At 41.4% G+C, this 20,337-nt stretch overlaps 3 protein-coding genes across 4 annotated transcripts; 2 read left to right on the top strand and 1 right to left on the bottom strand.

Moving 5' to 3' along the window:
* Nucleotides 1-198: 198 nt before the first annotated feature.
* On the top strand, nt 199-12,676 carry LOC115144164 (deoxynucleotidyltransferase terminal-interacting protein 1). The gene is made up of 13 exons (XM_029684970.2): nt 199-616; nt 1,009-1,079; nt 1,697-1,793; nt 6,244-6,342; nt 6,442-6,510; nt 7,150-7,203; nt 7,299-7,360; nt 7,626-7,671; nt 7,917-7,975; nt 8,142-8,202; nt 10,131-10,202; nt 11,352-11,407; nt 11,650-12,676. Exons 1-13 carry the CDS (start codon nt 539-541, stop codon nt 11,762-11,764), a joined length of 939 nt encoding a protein of 312 aa, XP_029540830.1. The 5' UTR covers nt 199-538; the 3' UTR covers nt 11,765-12,676.
* Nucleotides 12,677-13,377: 701 nt separating this feature from the next.
* On the top strand, nt 13,378-17,042 carry ube2c (ubiquitin-conjugating enzyme E2C). 2 transcript variants are annotated; one of them, XM_029684948.2, is made up of 7 exons: nt 13,378-13,474; nt 13,989-14,097; nt 14,859-14,886; nt 15,000-15,086; nt 16,297-16,501; nt 16,667-16,726; nt 16,873-17,042. In XM_029684948.2, exons 2-7 carry the CDS (start codon nt 13,997-13,999, stop codon nt 16,908-16,910), a joined length of 519 nt encoding a protein of 172 aa, XP_029540808.1. In that variant the 5' UTR covers nt 13,378-13,474; nt 13,989-13,996; the 3' UTR covers nt 16,911-17,042. The 2 variants fall into 2 exon arrangements, with proteins under 2 accessions (XP_029540808.1, XP_029540815.1); XM_029684955.2 differs by having other exon boundaries at nt 13,378-13,478.
* On the bottom strand, nt 16,837-20,007 carry zgc:109913 (regulator of G-protein signaling 9-binding protein). Its single transcript, XM_029684917.2, has 3 exons — nt 19,903-20,007; nt 18,860-19,391; nt 16,837-18,575 (listed from the first exon to the last, which is right to left on the bottom strand). The coding sequence occupies exons 2-3, from the start codon at nt 19,059-19,061 to the stop codon at nt 18,046-18,048; spliced, it is 732 nt and encodes a 243-aa protein (XP_029540777.1). The 5' UTR covers nt 19,062-19,391; nt 19,903-20,007; the 3' UTR covers nt 16,837-18,045.
* Nucleotides 20,008-20,337: the final 330 nt, after the last annotated feature.

Here is a 20,337-nt window from a genome sequence, read left to right as displayed (position 1 = left end):
TAAGAGACGAAACGGGTGATAGAGCGCAATAGTATTTTTTTCTCTTCCAAACGCTGATCATGAGTTGCTTCTGAAAGCCCCAACAAATATGGCGGCTGCAATGGTTCAAAGCCTTCGTCGCACGGACACGCCTTCGTAGCTTTTACGCGTGCGCTAAATACATTTTTGTACCTCCCGTGCAATAGATGGCGGTAGTAAAGAGTTCGCTTTGGTTTCTTGAAAAACACCCTGGCTCTTTAAAACAACAGTGTGGTTAGAAAATAGGATAATGGTTTATTTTGAATGCTAGAATATTCAGTAAAAAAAAATACTCGGAAGTAATTTGCCAGCGCGCATTTAAATCAGCATTTGGATCATTTTAGCCTATTGAAATAAAAAGAATCAGACTACGTAAGCTAAATTTGAGCATTGCACACTTCTGTAACAACCTCGACAAAAGGGATCAAAAATAGTTGTCCTGGGAGCCGTCTCAAGCTTTAACCGTCCTCGTGGATCAATCACACTCCATCCAGCCAGATACCAAAAGGGCTGTTGCCAAATGGGTGCCCATCGAGGTGAGGGACGGAGGGACTGGCTTCAACAAGATGCTGTTGAACAGCCACCTATACAAACTATGGTGAGCTCTGAGCATGCATTAAAATTGCAAAATTATTACCGTTCCTAAGTGTGATTCCTACACAGTTAACGTTACATAACTATGTTACGAGAAACAATGTGAACAACTTAATGTGACATTTCGTAGATTGACCGCTCGAGCTCATTCCGATCGTGCCTGGAAGTGATTCGATGAGGTGGATCGATAGCGATTGTCGTTTTAACTATCAGCTAGTCGACAAGTTCAGCAAGTTATAGTTGTCATTAAAATGTATATCTAACTAACATTTCAAATGTCACTTAACATAGGGGAATGTGGAAAAGTGGTTGTCAACACACCTCATGTGATGGGAATGGGATGATGACTCAGGTGACATTCAATGACTCTATGCATCCTTTGGTCTCTTCTTCCAGAATCCATGGAACATCATGATAAAGCACAGACAGGTCTACCGCCGGGGCAGACGCTCACAGATGACCATGAGGTAAGTTGACTCCCTGTTAAAGGGATAGTACACCAACAAAAACACATTTGAGTATTGTTAGTCTGCCTTTAAAGACATGCTCCTAAACTTTGGCAATTACTTTGTATTTTATTTAAACCTCCTGCTTTGAGCTGGATGTGTCAATGTGTAGTTCATACATGCATCATCTATGAGCATAATTACTGTCTTACCTTAATTAGCCAGGAAAGCCCAAGTTTTAAAAGCGACTGTTTTTCTGGAAGATGTACTGCAGTATTTGTCCCCCACATCGATTTCAACCAATGAGCAATCAGCCCCTCGCCATATGAGTGACAACTAGCAAGACGCACATGATGCACTAACAGCAGAGCGAGAGAGCGCAATGAAGTGGTGAACATAATGTGACAGTACGCAATTTTCGGGGAGCACAAGCTCTACTTTTAGAACTACTACTACTGGCTAATAAGTAAACAACGTACAGGAGAATCTCTTTGATACAAAACCAAATATTGTGTATGTGTAATATTGTCAAGTTAAGATAGAGCAGAAACTGTGATGACGATGTGTTTTGTTGAGTGACTTTCCAGACCGATTTTACAAAAGGTGTGTTATAGCTGGTAGTGTCATTGTGCATCTAGCTACACAGACCCTGTTATATCCATGGACCTCTTGCGAACAGTTCTACAGCCCAGCTTCAATGAAGACATTATGGGAGTCTTCAGAAAATACATGAAGGTGAGTCTGCTGTATTTATATACATTTTTTTGGGGGGTGCTTATAAACTCAGCAAAAAAGAAACGTCCTCACTGTCAACTGTGTTTATTTTCAGCAAACGTAACATGTTTAAATATTTATGAACATAACAAGATTCAAGAGAAGTAAACTGAGACATAAACTGAACAAGTTCCACAGACGTGTGACTAACAGAAATGGATGAATGTTTCCCTGAACGAAGGGGGGGGGGGGGGATCAAAATCAAAAGTAACACTCAGTATCTGGTGTGGCCACCAGCTGCATTAAGTACTGCAGTGCATCTCCTCCTCATGGACTGCACCAGATTTGCCAGTTATTGCTGTGAGATGTTACCACCAAGGCACCTGCAAGTTCCCAAACATTTCTGAGGGGGAAAGGCCCCCCCTTCAACCTACTCGTTCAAGGGTTTTTCTTTATCTTTACTACATTGTAGAGTAATAGTGAAGACATCAAAACGATAAAATAACACACATGGAATCATGTAGTAACCAAAAAAAGTGTTAAACAAATCAAAATAGATTTAGTAGCCACCCTTTTGCCTTGATGACAGCTTTGCATACGCTTGGTATTCTTTCAACCAGCTTCATGAGGAATGCTTTTCCAACATTCTTGAATGAGTTTCTGCTTTTCCTTCACTCTGTGGTCCAACTCATCCCAAACCATCTTAATTAGGTTGAGGTCGGGTGATTGTGGAGGCCAGGTCATCTGATGCAGCACTCCATCACTCTCCTTCTTGGTCAAATAGCCCTTACACAGCCTGGAGGTGGTGTTTTGGGTTGAAAAACAAATGATAGTCCCACTAAGCGCAAATCAGATGGGATGGCGTATCGCTGCAGACTGCTGTGGTAGACATGCTGGTTAAGTGTGCCTTGAATTCTAAATAAATCACTGACCGTGTCACCGGCAAAGCACCATCACACCTCCTCCTCCATGCTTCACGGTGGGAACAACACATGCGGAGGTCATCTTTTCCCCTCCTCTGCGTCTCACTAAGACACAGTGGTTGGAACAAAAAATCTACAATTTGGACTCACACTCTTGGCATTCTCTCAACCAGTTTCATGACGTAGTCACCTGGAATGCATTTCAATTAACAGGTGTGCCTTGTTAAAAGTTCATTTGCGTTATTTCTTTCCTTCTTAATGCGTTTGAGCCAATCAGTTGTGTTGTGACAAGATAGGGGTGGTATCAGAGGTGTGGACTCGAGTCACAACTTGGACAGATTTCCACCGGTCTAAGGTCCATTGCTCATGTTTCTGGACCCAAGCAAGCCTCTTCTGTTGGTGTCTTTTAGTATTGTTTTCTATGCAGCAGAGGTAACTCTGGGTCTTCCTTTCCTGTGGCGGTCCTCATGAGAGCCAGTTTCATCATAGTGCTTGATAGTTTTTGTGACTGTGCTTGAAGAAACATTCAAAGCTCTTGACATTTTACGGATTGACTGACCTTCATGTCTTAAAGTAATAATGGACTGTTGTTTCTCTTTGCTTATTTGAGCTGTTCTTGCCATAATATGGACTTAGCCCTATTTGGTAAAATACCATCTTCCATATAACACCCAGAGGTGGGACAAGTCATTGTTTTACAAGTCACAAGTAAGTCTCAAGTCTTTACCACTCAAGTCCCAAGTCAAATAGGCAAGTCCGAGTCAAGTCTCAAGTCCTAAACTTTGAGTTTTGAGTCCTAAACAAGTCATAATGTGCTCTTCACCAAATGTAATACCATTTCATATTTTTAACAAGTAATAGTCAGTATATTACATTTACGCAAATCATGAATGCTTTTAAAAATATCTATGCATTTATTACTTAGCAAATAAACTTTATATTTCCATGGAAATACATGGGTAGCCATGAAAGACCCTCCCCCCCCAATAGTGATTGACTATCGAGGATCGCTATGGGGTGCAATCTGGCGATGTAGGCTTGTACACAATCGCCCATCCTTAACACACACACACACTCTCTCTTTGTGTGGTTACGGTAGGCTAACATGTGTCAATGGTTTTAGGAACAGCAGTAACATCAGGCAGGATTTAGGCTACCAACTGTCTAGCCAGTTGTAGCTCAATCTTGGGTGCAATGATCATGTTCCTGCACTGACTGACTGTGTGGAGGCTCATTGATTTAACGTTACGTTAGCCTACATGATACACTAGTAAAGTAATCAAATAAATAGCTGTTGGCTATATTAGCCACGACTTACCGTTCTTTGTGCAGCTTCAAATGTCGAACAAAGTTGGAAGTTGTTGTTCCTCCGTCTGTAATTTTCTTCCTGCGTGTTTTGCAAGTTGCAATCCATTTTTTGTTGATACAGCGTCGTCTTTATATCCGGAAAAAAAAAAACATTTTGAGTATCATCTTTCCAAGGGCTCCATCTGAATTCACCGCCAAAGTTCCTCTGCACTGCCACGTGCAACTTTTTCTCAGCTGGCTCAATTTGATTGGCTGCTGTCCGATTCAAACTGTAATCTTTTAAATTAAGAGTTAATGCGCTGCACACTTTTTTTTATTAGCATAATTTTTTACATTTGGGCTTGGGGAGGGTTTCAAGTCAGTTCGAGTCATGAGGCTCAAGTACAAGTCAAGTCACAAGTCATTGGTGTCAAAGTCGAGTTGTAATTCATCATATTTGTGACTCGAGTCTGACTCGAGTCCAAGTTGTGACTCGAGTCCACACCTCTGATACCACCCCTATCTTGTCACAACACAACTGATTGGCTCAAACGCATTAAGAAGGAAAGAAATAACGCAAATGAACTTTTAACAAGGCACACCTGTTAATTGAAATGCATTCCAGGTGACTACGTCATGAAACTGGTTGAGAGAATGCCAAGAGTGTGCAAAGCTGTCATCATGGCAAAGGGTGCCTATTTTGAAGAATCTCAAATAGAAAATGTATGTTGATTTGTTTAACACTTTTTTTGGTTACTACACGTTTCCATATGTGTATTATATATTTCCATATGTGTTTCCATATAACTATTTCATAGTTTTGATGTAGAAAATAGTAAACAAAAGAAAAACCCTTGAATGAATAGGTGTGTCCAAACGTTTGATTGGTACTGTACATACATATATACATACGTACAGTCAGGTCCATAATTATTGGCACCCTTGATCAAGATGAGGAAAATAAGACTGTATAACATAAATAATGCAAATACTGAGATATATGTTCTCCAAAAAATTGGGAAAATATATTATTTTATACTAACAAGGAATATATTTTGTTTGGAAAAGTAATAAACACATCTAAAAAGGATAGGAGTCGAAATTATTGACACCCCTGTTTACAATACTCTAGCACTCTCCTCATTTTTCCACCTGTGTTTTCAATACACCAGCACCCTCATGATTGGCACCTCTGTTTTCAATACTTTAGCACCCTCCTCAGCCACCTGTTAGCGGTAACCAGGTTTTGGATCTAAAATGTCCTGGTACTTGGTAACGTTAATGATGCTGTTGTGACCTTGCAACTCGCTGTTGGCTGGGCTCCCTGCCTGTGCCATTAAACCCCTACAACTCATCCAGAACGCCGCAGCCCGTCTGGTGTTCAACCTTCCCAAGTTCTCTCACGTCACCCCGCTCCTCCGCTCTCTCCACTGGCTTCCAGTTGAAGCTCGCATCCGCTACAAGACAATGGTGCTTGCCTACGGAGCTGTGAGGGGAACGGCACCTCAGTACCTCCAGGCTCTGATCAGGCCCTACACCCAAACAAGGGCACTGCGTTCATCCACCTCTGGCCTGCTCGCCTCCCTACCACTGAGGAAGTACAGTTCCCGCTCAGCCCAGTCAAAACTGTTCGCTGCTCTGGCCCCCCAATGGTGGAACAAACTCCCTCACGACGCCAGGACAGCGGAGTCAATCACCACCTTCCGGAGACACCTGAAACCCCACCTCTTTAAGGAATACCTAGGATAGGATAAAGTAATCCCTCTCACCCCCTTAAAAGATTTAGATGCACTACTGTTCCACTGGATGTCATAAGGTGAATGCACCAATTTGTAAGTCGCTCTGGATAAGAGCGTCTGCTAAATGTAAATGTAACAAAAGCCCAGTGGAAGTAAAATAGCCCCATAACGTACAAGACCCACCACCATATTTTACCGTAAGTATGAGGTACTTTTCTGCGAATGCTTCCAAACACAAACTCATAGCACCGATTCCAGTCCATGCACCAATGCCTTTTATCAAACTCCAGGCAGTGCTATGGTCAAATTACATGAAAATAGAGCTCTCCGCAGTCCATAAGTACAGACGAAGGAGATCAAGAATGTGGAAAGATTCTGTATGGAGGAATGGTCAATAATTCCTTCCAATGTGCTCTCTAATCTCATAAAACAAAAAAGCCTCCGTGTTGTTACCCTCAAACGGGTAAGGTGCTGGAGTACTGAAAACAGGGGTGGCAATCTTTTTTTCTTTCTTTGCGACAGTTTTTCGAGAAAGCAGCCAGCAACGTGAAGGAGAACTTCGAAGAGGACATCCAGACCGAGCAGCTGATCCGAGAAGCCTGCAGAAACTGCTTGGAAAATGTAAGATGCCAACTAAATGTGTTTCAAGAATGGTCAGTGTTTAGATTCTGTGGTTAATGCACAGAGACATCTATGAGTAATGTTCCTGTCCATGGTCAGGCCAAACAGCTCTTCTCAGACGGGGAGAAATCGGCAGTGGCAAGACCCGGCCCTGAGCCTCCAGTTAAGGTAAAGGAAGATTTTTTTTTTGAGTGAAAATCACGATGGCTCTTTCTCAATCCATCTTTCATCAATTCCTCACATTCCTCTTTCTTTACCTCAAAGTGCATTGGCAGGGAGGTTAGGAACCTTGGCCCTTTTCCTCCAATACGGTTGAGAAGGAGGCGAGGAGGTAGGATGTGAGATGTATTGTAGAAACACTCATCTAGAATGAGTCCAAGTCTCATAACTTAAACGTAGTTGTCATCCTAAGTGAAGTTGCAGATTTTTAAGTGAACATGACACTGATTTACGCTTCCAAAAAGGGATGTTGTGGCGCAACGGTCTAAGGCATTGCATCTCATCTCAGCCCAGGCTGTATCACAACCTGCTGTGATTGGGAGTCCCATAGGGCGGCGCACAATTGGCCCAGTGTCGTCCGGGTTTTGTCCGTCTTTGTAAAAAATAATTTGTTCTTAACTGGCTTGCCTAGTTAAAAAAAGGTCAAATAAAAAAGTGAGGATGCCGGCTGGAAGTATGAATGAGTGTTTTCCTCATTGCATTAGTCTTATTGCCTCCACATCTTGAATGAAGTTTTTGGCGGGAAAATAAGGATATAATGCTATCGCTGTCTCTTCCACTTCAGCGACAATATCTCTTTTCTTGCAGCGGGTGAAGCTGGAGGATGAGTCCAGTCAAAGATCCAGCCCTGTTCCAAAGAAGGTAAACTCGTCTGCCCTTGTAGAATAAACCTTCATCAAAAAATAAAAAACCCTAAACGCAGAATAACTGACAATATGGCAATGTCTTTCTCCCAGCGGAAAGGGCGCATGACAGCTCCTGTCGGGTCCACTTTCAAGCCTACTATGTATAGTAATGTGTGAGTATGCACTCCTGTTCGACAACACCTGTTTTTACCTTGCTGTCAGTGAGCAGTTGTTTTCATTGTCAAAACCTACATGTAAAATCACTGCTGCATGAATGCTCAAACTCTAATTCACATGCAAGTGATGCTACTTAGTCTAGTTAAATAAAGGTGAAATACAACTTTGTCATCGCATATTTCTTCAATGGAAATCTAGATTAACGTGAATATTCAAACTTGTATGATGTAAAATGCTGTGATCCATATGCATGTTCTGTAGGCCTAAGCCCAAGACATCGGAGTCCGTAAAGCGTGAGGGACCTAAGGCAAGAGTTTATATGTTATTGCTTCTATTAATTAGTTATATAGTAATGGCTGAATGCAATAGTCATTTATCAATTATACCATATACTTATAACAAGTTAAAGATCACAAACTGTCCTTTTTGGGTGAATAGTAATTTGACTTTTTTTTAAAGAAATTAAAATAAATTTTAAAAAATACATTCTGTTCCATGGATTTGAGTATGATACATTTTCCCTATAAAATACAATGTTTTCACATTCTACAGTGGGACCCTTCCAGACTGAATGAAGGGAGCACATTTGTTCTTGGGTCCAGAGCAAATAAGTAAGTGGAAATTGGAAGTTGAGTATTAACAATGTTTCATTGACTCACACGCAAAAAAAAGATAATTCAATTGAGTTACATGGGAGCGTGGTCCACCAACTGTCTTGGTCTTCGTTGTTTTTATCTTATGTTCCTAATGAAACCTGAAATCCCTGCTTAATTGTAGAGCTTTAGGAATGGGTGGCACCAGAGGAAGGATTTACATCAAACATGCTGACCTCTTCAAGGTAACTCTCTCAATTCAATTTAAGAGCTTTATTGGAATGGGAAACATATGTAAACATTGCCAAAGCAAGTGAAGTAGATAATAAACAAAAGTGAAATAAACAAAAATTAACAGTAAACATTACACCCACAAAAGTTCCAAAATAAAAAAGACTTTGCAGATATCATGTTATGCGCAAATAGTTCAAGTACAAAAGGGAAAATAAATGAACATAAATATGGGTTCTAGTTTGCTCAGTTTTATTGTTATTTCTTTCCAATATGTCAAGTGATTTTCTTTTTGTTTTCTCATGTTTTGGTTGGGTTTAATTGTGTTGCTCGCTCTCTCTCTCGTTTTCTCTCTCTTGCTCTCTCCGTCAGGCGATAATAAATGCAGGATGTACATGTGGTTGTATATCAAACAGTTGTAAAATAAATGAATTTGCTCTGCATCATCTAGAAGGTTTAATAAGCACTAAATGCAGAATCCAAATCGATATACACTATATATGCAAAAGTATGTGGACACCCCTTCAAAATACTGGATTCGGCTATTTCAGCCACATCCGTTGCCATGCAATTTCCACAGATAAACATTGGCAGTAGAAGGGCCTTACTGAAGAGCTCAGTGACTTTCAACGTGACACTGTCATAGGATGCTACCTTTCCGACTCTGGAGCATTCTCTGGCGTTATGAATCACGCTTCACCATCTGTCAGTCCGACAGACAAATCTGGGTCTGGCAGATGCCAGGAGAACGCTACCTGCCTGACTGCATAGTGCCAACTGTAAAGTTTGGTGGAAGAGGAATAATGGTCTTGGGATGTTTTTCATGGTTCGGTCTAGGCCCCTTAGTTCCAGTGAAGGGAAATCTTAATGCTACAGCATACAATCACATCCTAGACGATTCTGTGCTTCCAACTTTGTGGCAACAGTTTGGGGAAGGCCCTTTCCTGTTTCAGCATGACAATGTCCCCGTGCACAAAGCAAGGTCAATACAGAAATTGTTTGTCGAGATCAGTGTGGATGAACTTGACTGGCTTGCACAGAGCCCTGACCTCAACCCCATCGAACACCTTTGGAATGAATTGGTATGCCGACTGCCAGCCAGGCCTAATCGCCCAACCTCACTAATGCTCTTGTAGTTGAATGGAAGCAAGTCCCCGCAGCAATGTTCCAACATCTAGTGGAAAGCCAAAACAATGGAAACACTTGAGGAAATGAAGGTTCTGGTGGCTCTGATGGTTTAGAGGGCAGGGTAAACCCCAAGAAATACACAGCCATTCTGTGAGATCAGCTATGGTGAATAATTTATATTCTGATGGGAGTTGTCTCTTCCAGGGGCACAAGTGGTCAAGGAATTGTTTGATGAGCATAAAAAAAATCTAAACCATATGCCCTGGCCATCTGTCATCAGATGTCAACCCAACTGAACACTTTATGGAAGATTCTAGAGCGTTTTCCACTACCTTCAACGAAACACTAAATGATGGAATATCTCGTGGAAGAATGATGTCGCATCCCTCCAATAGAGTTCTAGACACTTGTAAGCATCTATTCCACGGTGCATTGAAGCTGTTCTGGCTCAACATCATATTAAGACACTTCATGTTTCCTTTATTTGGCATTTACCTGTAGGTGGATGACCCCTTGTAATGTTTTATCTTATGGTTACACAACAAGCTGTAGATTTAGAAGTACGCAATATTTGTTTAAGTAAATTGTATTTCATGTGTACATTGGTAGCTAATAACTGAATGAAAGGAGCACATAGAATTGAATCAAAAAAGTCTAAAGTAAATGTGGAACCGGAGTGGCCATGTGCTGTGACGTTTTTTTCACTGTCTGCTAACCAACTTGTGAGTGAGACGACCATCCCCTCTCCCCTACCATAAACCATTACAAAGCTTACAGCCAAGTAATAAAGTACTGTGTCTGTGTGTGTTTTCAGTATGCTGCCGATGCCCAGGACAAACACTGGTTGGCAGAGAGACAGCATATGAGAGCTACAGGTGGAAAGATGGTAAGAGCTCTGTTTCCAACTCTAGCCTGGTCGCAGATCTCTAGCCTGGTCGCAGATCTCTAGCCTGGTCGCAGATCTCTAGCCTGGTCGCAGATCTTGCTTTAGCCAAACTCCTCTGTCATGTTAGTTTTCATGCAGAGTTGGCTAAAGCAGAAACCAATCTTTTGTGGGCGACCCGACCAAATTCACATAGAAATGTGAGTTATAGATCCGTCATTCTCATTGAAAGCAAGTCTAAGCGGTCATTTCTATGCTTCCCGGTCCTTAAGTTTAGCTTTTGTGTCTTTTTACTTTCAGTTTTGTACACATCAGCTTCATACAGCTATAGGGTGTTCGCCCATAACATTATTATTTCAATGTAAAAAATAATAATACATCATTTCAATATAGAATTGCATTAAAAAAAACAATAGTCCAGACCCTATGTCTCTACCATATATGGTTCACAGGATAGACGATCTACTCAGAAAATTTAGCATGATTAGAGTGAAAGTGGTCGCTGGTCAATAGAACCATGTCAATGCTCCGCGGGCAGAACGGCTCTAACGTCAACTGACAAGCTAACTAGTGGCTACAGGTTCCTGTGTGACACAAATTGGGTTTTTCTAAGTGAAGTCTACCTTCTTATTTAATCAACACTGTTAAGTACTAGCGTATTAAAGTTATAATACAAACCCGGGATCAAACCCGGGTCTGTAGTGACACCGCAAACACTGCGATGCAGTGCCTTAGACCACTGCGCCACTCGGTCGGGAGGCCTCCAAGGTTATGATATTTAGAGACCAATCTAATGATTAGTCGAATCTGATTCATAATGGCATAGGGCAAAGAACTACGGTTAGACATGAATTTAGTAGCACCCTCTTGACCCTTATTTCACTACATCCTAGAGCAGTGAGTGAATGCCCATCAGCTTAAAATACAATATTTTTTATTATTGAAAAGATTGTAATATGATCCTTTACACTATAAATTGCTTGTTTTATTACAAACTTTGAAATTAGGCAGAAATTATAGAATTTGAACAACCAGGTAATGGAGGAGAGATTTCTACATATTTGCACCTTTTTAAAAACTAGTATGTTCTGCTAAATCTATGAACTAATGTAAGCTAATCTAACATGATCTAAACATTTTATAATTTTATAGGCCTATCTCCTTATTGAAGAGGATGTCCAGGACCTTTCTCTGAGTAATGATTACAAGTAAGGAAGATGTTTTGTTGGCCCCCATTTTACTCAACAAGTGTCAATTCATCTGTCATTGAATGGAGTATCTTCGATGGATATTCACTTCTTAAACCAGGCATGCCTAGCCTGGTCACCCCAGATAAATTGGCTGTAGCCATCAGCTCAAATAGATCTGGGACGACCAGGCTAAAATCAAGCCTAAAGGGGGTTACACAGTTTTCAGGGTGAGATTAAGATTCTGTTGTTGTTTTTTAAAGAGATTGCCCTGACCTGAAAATGACGCCAGTTGAGTTGAAGCCTTTCACAGTTCCCGGGTGGATGATTGAGAAGATGCAGAAGGCCATGGAGGTCCAGAGTTCAGGGAAGGAGTAGAGTCCTAGTCTACCTTGGCAAATGGCACCCTATTTCCTAGCCTATATAATACATTACTGCTGACCAGAGCCCTGTTGGCCCTGGACATAGGTAGTGTTGTAAAGGGAATAGGGTGCCATTTTGTGGGCGGCAGGTAGCCTAGCGATTAAAAGCAATGGGCCAGTAACCAAAAGGTCACTGGTTTGAATCCCTGAACCGACTAGGTGAGAAATCTGTCAATGTGCCCTTGAGCAAGACACTTAACCCTAATTGCTTCTGTAAGAGTCTGCTAAATGACTCAAATGTAAAATGTCAATTTCTGATACAGCCGTAGAAAACCACGGAAATAATGAATATATCAATCGTATCAAATCACGAGAGACTGTACAAGAGTGCCAATGTCTTTTTTGCCCGTGTGGCTTTGGATCTCATTGTATACCATTACAGAGTTTTATTTTTAATGTTTATTTTTATAGATATATATATTATAAATGTAACTTTTATTTAACTAGCCAAGTCAGTAATTGATCAGTTCTATTTGATGAAGAAATGCCCCCCCCCCATCCTTTTTTTTTCTTAATTAAAAAACAAAACACTCCTTACAGTACTCTGATGGTTAAAAGGGGCTCTTTGGCAGCCTATGGCCCCTTGGTAATAGAACGGTTCTTGGGGCCTGGGGGGGTGCCTCCGCCCACATTGAATATTGAGTTCAATAAAGAGTTACTGTTCTTGTAAAATCAGTCATTTTGTTTTCCCATCTTCAACTGTGTTCTCAATTTTATATTGTAATATGTTTCTACAATGTCAGGTGCTTTTATGTCATTGTACTTCATGGCATATAGACCATGATGAACTTTTAGACCATATACTTTTTTTCTAGTGAAGATATGAATCAACCATATTCGCTTAGAAATAAAGGTTTTGATTTGTCTATGTCTGATTTATTCAGTATGTTTGTCAGAACGTTTATTTTATCTACAGGCGTTCTATTCAAATATCCATTGTATGTCTGTCTACCTTTTTATATGGTTTATTGCGTTAAAATATTGAAGCAAATGTGTGAGATATTTTAATGTACAGTCTGTATCTATATTTACCTCCACAATAGTGGAGGTAAATATATATTATTGAGACATGTTCACATTTTAAAATTGACTACAAAAATGTGCTTTTTGGATCTTAAATTAAGGTTAGGGGTAGAAACACGGCTAGCGGTGTTAGTATGGTTAGGTTTTAAGAATATACATTGTAGAAATGGGCGCGGTTTAGCCATAATTATGACTGGCCGACCGACTATTGCTCATGCCGCGTTTAAGTGGTCGTTGGATCTATGAAACTCAAAAAAAAAAAGTCAACTTGCTAACTGGTTGTCGTTACACACGTGTGCCGCTTTCAACGAATCAGCAAGACGGACATTTCCGAATTTCCTAGTTCCGACTAGCATGGGAACGCGAGTTTGTGTTTAGTGCGACCGTACAACCATCGGCAAATCTGTCTCTTCCGAATGATATTTCACCCAATTACATCGAAGTGTTTTGTAAAGTGCAGTCTTCCGAATGGTTGTTTACAGCGTTGCTTTGTTTTAAACCTGATGTTGCGATTGGTCATATTTGTAAATGGGGTGGTGACACCGATTTGATAAAGGCGGTTTAAACGGGTGGGCGGGTACCGACACAGTTTGAAAACTCAGTAGCAGAAGAATAGAGTCGGTGGACAGAACCGACACACCAGGCAAGTATGGCGACGTTTTATTATTCATTCAGAAGTATAGGATAGGCAGTACTGGTTATTCAACAAACAAACAAAACTGTAGCTTGGCTGAAAAGTACACTGCAGCATTAATAACGCTAACGAGACGACACTCGGCTAACTGCGTCGTTAACTAAGCTAACGTTAGCTTGCTATGCTAACATGATTAGCAAATATACCCATTTGTGTTATTGGCTTGTGTGAATTCGACAGTTTATGTTTAGGTCATAGGGTCTCTGTGCTAGCCAATGCAAACCTAACCAACTACTGTTAATTAGCCAAGGCAACTTCAAATCAAATGTTTTCTAGCTAACTACTGTAATTTGTTTAGCTAACGTCATGACGACACCCCTGTTGATTAGTGGCTTGCTAGCACGAAGCAAAATGACAGATACAACGTGCATTTGAGTGTTTCAAGTAACGTGTACATTTTTGTTTGTTGCCTTCTATTTTGCTAACTACTTACCGTCCTCTCGAATTATGTTATTCCAATAAGTTACAAGTATGGCCTCTCAAAATATGGACCCTGCAGCTTCCTCATCCACAGCCGCTCTGAAAGGCAATGAGACCGGTGGGAGTGCCGCAAAGGGCTCAGTCACTAAAAGGTTTGTGACATTTGTTACTGTCATGTACATTTTAGTCATTTAGCAGAAGATCTTACCCAGAGAGACTTAGTTAGTGCATTCATCTTAATTAAGATGCCTAGGTGGGACAACCATCTGTCAAAGTAATTTGTTCCTCAAAGTAGCGATCAGCAAAGTCAGGAGGGGGTTAAGTGCCAATGTTTGTTCACGAAAGGCTCTTTGTGTTGAGGTGCAGTGCAAATATTTAGGATAACCCTACATCTTCAAAAGAAAGGGTTTCTGAAACTGGGCATAGCTTCAAGGGGACGCTGGTTACACCATCGGGGTGCCAGGACATGATCTTTCAATGGTCTCAACGGGAGCTGTCCTCCACTAGTGGTTGTGGGGCAGAAGTGAGAGAACGGAGTACATTTGTCGTTTAACAGATACTCTTATACAGAGCGACATAGAGGAGCAATTCTGGTTAAGTGCCTTCCTCAATGGCATGTCGACATATTTATTTAACCTAGTTGTCTCCGTAATCAAACCGCAACTTTTGCTAGTCTACCTCGAATACTCTAGATTTATTCCCTGCTTACTTTTATACTAAGGCTGGGTCTTAACAAATGGTCCTAGAGAAATTGTCATTTAGCTGTTAAGTGAACCAAAAAGTATTGTTCTGTAACAGCCTACATGTTAGCGGATTTTTAAGATGGGGGATAAGTACTACTTACATTGGTATATGGGCTAGTCATTGCACAAAGTTTGGGCACATTTTAAATGTCTATTTTTTTACTCCCTAGACTTCAACAAGAGCTGATGACACTAATGGTAAGTGTTCCTTGTGTAGGGCTATGTCCTAATCACAATTGGAGATGTCAATTGATCTATTTGGAAAGCAACTATTTTAGATCTGAAGGTTATTTCTTGCACATGTCATATAGATGTCTGGACATAAGGGGATCTCGGCTTTCCCAGAATCTGACAACCTTTTTAAGTGGATCGGAACGATAGACGGCGCTCAGGGAACAGTAAGTAAAGGTTTCTTTATACTCCACCATGAAAAGTGGATCGTTGGCAGGGGCTCTGATTGTAAGACCAGTAATGTAGATGGTGTGTAACCCTGCCTGATGAACATGGGTAAAGGTGTTGGCATGCTTCGGCTAGGTGAACAGACCGCTTGTGCTTGCGTATTCCCTTAAAAGACCGTTGCTTGAAAAAAGTTTGTTGAACTTGAGACGCCGTAGCCACTTCCTCAAAATATAATTAACGTAAGATGACTACATAAATCTGTCATCAGTTTAAATTTTTTGCTGAGGAGATCTTGGTCACAAAATTTTACGTCAAACTACGGTTGTGTTCGTAAATTCAATCTGAAGTGCCAGAGTGGACGCTCTGGCTGAGGAGTAGTGTTGATCCGAGCGTTCTGACATCAACGGCAGTCAAGCACCCAAGCTAACTGGCTAATGTTGGCTAGCTTGCTAGCTACTTCCAGACACAAATGAGAGTGCCCCACTGACTATTTTACTTGCCCTAGCAGAGCTGATTATCCAGAGCTTTGGTGACTGACTGCTGCCGGCAACAATTTAATTACGCTTTGTTGCTGATTACTGACACCCTGGCACACTCCGATGAGACTGTTCTGAATGCGGAGTAGATAGCCAAAGTGAATTGACAAAATAAGATGTTTGGTGTAGGGCCTCCCAAGCGGCGCAGTGGTCAAAGGCAGTGCTGGAGACCCATGAGGCACCGCGCAATTGGCCCAGTTTCGTCTGGGTTATGGGAGGGTTTGGTCGGCTTGGATGTCCTTGTCCCATTGAGCTCTAGCGACTTCTTGTGGTGGCCAGGCGCATGCCCGCTGACTTCGGTCACCAGCTGTACTGCGTTTCCTCCGGCTTCCAGTTTAAGCGAGCAGTGTGTCAAGAAGCAATGGCGGTTTTTTTTGTCTCGTGTTGAAAGACCACAAACAATGACCTACTTTTGACCAATCACCGACGAAGGGGCGTGGGCTTTGGCTTGCCTCTGGACAGAAATTTGTGTGCATGAACAGCCAAACTCTTTCCTGCGACCAAAAGGTCGTCAGAATATATACATGAACTGTTTCAGATAGGCGTTATACGGATGCCATAACAAGATCTACATGTCTTCCGTCAACATTCAAATGCTCGCCTTGATTAGCTTTTGTGCAGTAAAAAAAAAAAAAAGTATATTAAAGAATGTCAGCCTTCTTCCTTCTCTTAGGTTTACGAAGGCCTGAGGTACAAGCTGTCGCTGGAATTCCCTAGTGGCTACCCTTACAAAGCCCCACGCGTGAAGTTCATCACATCGTGTTTCCACCCCAACGTTGACGATCAGGGATTCATCTGTCTGGATATCTTGAAAGACAAATGGTCAGCTCTGTACGATGTGCGTTCCATCCTGCTGTCCATCCAGAGTTTATTAGGAGGTGAGGTGTCTTTTTATTTGGCGTCTGTTGTCGCCCAACCATTTTCATAAGGGGGTCTGATCAGATTTATCAATGCACCGGGTTCAAATCATTAAAAAAAAAAAAATTTAGGTTTTGTGCCACTAAAAAATTTGCTAACCTTGTACCAAAATCTGTCTTGTCCAGAGCCCAACAATGAGAGTCCCTTGAACACTGCTGCTGCTGAGCTTTGGCATAACCAGGAAGGTTAGTAGATGGACAATGTCTGTTACAATAGGACCCACACATTTTGACCAGGGCCCATAGGTAATTTGTACCTTGTAAATATTAGTGTCATGAATTAAACAGTTTTGTTAAACTTGTACGGTATTGAACAAAGGTCTTTCTTACAGCATTCAAAGCCCATTTGAACTCTACCTACAAGAACTGACCCAAGATCCTACAATCCTGCCATGTGTTCTATTTTTAAGTGTTTCTTTCTTCTGATTATGTAAATACTGGGTATGTCTGTACAATATTTTTATGTTTGTATAAACTTTATGTGAATAAAGTGTGATCGTGGCTTTGTTGGTTATTTTCCAATCAACATTTGACTTTATTTAATTTGCATAATACATTTTCAAGCAATCAATACAACGTTAATTCTAACATGCTGACCACACCGGCCCTGTTGCAAAATAAATGTTCACATGTTCAATAATTTTACCCAAACTGCTCGCGTGTGTCTCTGTAGCCAGGCGCTAAAATACAACTTGGTTCTATTTGTGTCACACGACCATCTTGTCATTGGTTTTTAGGAGAATTTACCCACGTGGGTGATTGAAAGCTGAATTTAGGTCCTCACTCAAGTCCAGTTGGCACCTTAAAGTTGGTTGCCAAACAGCATATGAAGGAGATATAATAAACTAGGTTTCCCCTTTTATCTGTGGCTTAATTGTCGGAGTAGAGGGCACATGATTTTGTGACTCAATAGGTCAAAACCCCTGAAAGGGGGGGAAAAACGACCTGGTGTATTTCGGGTAAAATAACGCAATTTTTATATCCCAGGACCATTTAGCGAGCTAAATGTCCGTGACTGTTTTGACTGGTGACCATTAATGTTGTTATGCTATTTCAACCTGCTTGTGTGGCTGGATGTATCCACCTGGTGTAGTCAGTGTATTACAAAATGAATCAATAACCTAGGTATACAAGGTCTTGAACATACAAATCTATCCTTTTATCAAGGAGCTCTTTATAGTTGATCATACCTTAAAGCATGTGTTAGTTCTTTGACTGCATCTACAGATGTTTAACGTTTATAATTTTCAATAGTAAATAGAAATGACTTGTGCATGTAAAAACCTAATTTATACCATGTGTATGCAACACGACGCTATGCAAAATGCCGGTCCTGTGTACTGTCGTTTTAAAATTGCAGGACTACACATTTTAGTTTTTACACAGGATTGCCATTTTGCAAAGCTACTTGTAGTTATTGCACAATGTATGTACAGTATGAATGAGGCTTTATTCAAAGTTTCACTGACCATTAACAGTTTCAGAGTACACCCCAGTCTTCAGGTCTATAGACAAAACATACACCCTAACTTACAGTTTAGAGGTTGACAACACCTAGACATCTGGTCATCTTGGGACACCACCATCATCTCTTCCAGAGTCTCATCTTGATCGTGTGCAGCGTCCTGAGACTGAGTGCCTTCCACCCAGGCCTCTTGGGTAGCCTCCACTGCCCAGAAAGGAATGCTGACTTTCTGGAGCATCTCCTTGACCAGGACGTCAATCTGGGTGATGTGCGTCTTTAGGTCAGGGTTTTGCTCCACCTCTACTGCTAGCCACGGGGTTTGGACTGAAGCAGCTCTGGCAGACACCCCAGTGACCCCATCTGTAGCTCCTGTGTTCACCAGGGCCCGGCGGTCATTTCTTTGTTTCAAAGGGAAGTGGTCTATTAAGTCACTGGCCTTGTGCAGGTCCTGTTGGAGGTTCTCTAGCCCAGTGAGGAAAAGAACCCACAGTCTCTGCACCTGTAATCGATCCTCTTGTCCAGGTTCAGTCGCCGTCTCTGTCAATAGAGGGACCAGGCGTCTGTGCAACCCTGGATCATGAGACGACGCACAATTATTCACAGTGGAATTTGCGTATGATTTACACTATACAAAGTACGTGTGATTTTGAAAAGACAGTGCTGTCAACAATTTTGATTTTTTTTTGACACCAATTGGCTGAGAGAATGTTGCACTTAAAGATTTGACCTGAATTTGAATGGAAGGGGTCAGATCACAGTACCCTTTTGTTTGTGGAACCCCATTCAATGATAGAATAAGAAAGGGTCAGATCTTGAGGTTCATGTAACATTCAACAGCATTATAGTGGCCTTACCTGTGCAGATTCTATGAGCCAGTGCTCTGGTCTCGTCCATCTCCTCTCTCAGAAAGCTGCCGTCTGAGTTACTTCCGATAGAGATGGCCATCTGTTGGAAACAGGCAGTCACCTTGCACAGGGCTTCCAGGGCACGCTCACACTCTGTGACCTGCCGTTTCCTGGCCTGAATCTCATCCACTGATCTCCGCCACCGATTCATCTGAACCTTGCAAGAGAGAGCTAAATTACCGATTACAATTTTGGACAGCCTAGGTACCTTTTTATTTAGGTGACATTACATTTAGAAAGTAACCAACCCAGCCCTGCCACTCTGACCTTAATGTGACACTCCAGTCTCCTTTTCACCTCACTGATTTACCTAACAAAAGGCACATCTCAATAGGTGGTCCGGGTATGTCATGACAGCACAAGTTGTGTGGGTGGGGGTGGTTTTTGTTCTCTATTGCTCCTCAAGCAAGGGGGGAGGCCGTCGACATCACCGATTACCATCAGACCAAGTCCTTGAATTCCATACTCCTTGATGTTTGCGCTTGTGTCAGAAAAAAAAAACTATTTTGCTCAAAACATATTTTTGACCCTTTCGTGTGTGTGCTTTTACTGTATTTGTATTTGGGATATCGCTTCAACAGTAAAAGTACAAAAGTCACTGGTTGACGTCTTTAAGCCCATCAAGCAATAACCTTGTCATGGACCTTGTGATGGAATTAATATGTTTCTTCACACAGTTTCACTAAACCAGGTAAATGGACTGGTATTATAAAACCAATATAGACCTGAGTATTGATAATGTAATCTGATGATTGGCATATAATTTTCACAAAAAATATAAAGTTGTATTTGCTTCATAATGTCTCCCTTTTATATTCCAATAAACATTTATACTTAGCATTACTATCAGAAGTCTATATTGTGCCACTAACTCCACCAAATATTACAATGACCACATATGAAACACAAAATAAAGGAATTAGGAATCAAGAGTTATTAGCTACTTCGCAATTTATTCATTACCAAATAATCAAGCTAGATTAAGAACCCACCTCTGTTTTGAAGTCTCCTCAGGGTCTCATGCTTTCTTATAGCCTACGGCCAAGTTGACAACCTTCGACACGACTGAAAATAACTGAGCAACTTCAGGGTGAGCCGTCAGTATTGGGCTCCTCCTCCACATCCCACCTGCTTACTGTTTCCTTGCTGGCACTGGCAGGAACTGGTCTTCAGGGAGACACTATTCAATTAGGCCAACCCTAGCAGCTGAGGCCCATGGAACCATCTGTTCCCTTGGCTCTTCTTCCATAAATAAAAGTGGTTTACGTCAACACATTTTGACAAATCATATTCCCTAATCATATCTAAAGTTGTGTTTTTGGATGCTTTTTTATTGTTGAGGTGGCAGGTAGCCTAGCGGTTAGAGAGGCCAGCCAGCAACTGGAGGGTTGCTAGTTTGGGCTCCCGAGTGGCACAGCGGTCTAAGG

Source organism: Oncorhynchus nerka, linkage group LG2 (genome assembly GCF_034236695.1).
Source record: "Oncorhynchus nerka isolate Pitt River linkage group LG2, Oner_Uvic_2.0, whole genome shotgun sequence".
Taxonomy (NCBI): Eukaryota; Metazoa; Chordata; class Actinopteri; order Salmoniformes; family Salmonidae; genus Oncorhynchus; species Oncorhynchus nerka.
Note: the sequence above shows the minus strand (reverse complement) of the source record. Positions and strands in the feature narration are given on the sequence as shown.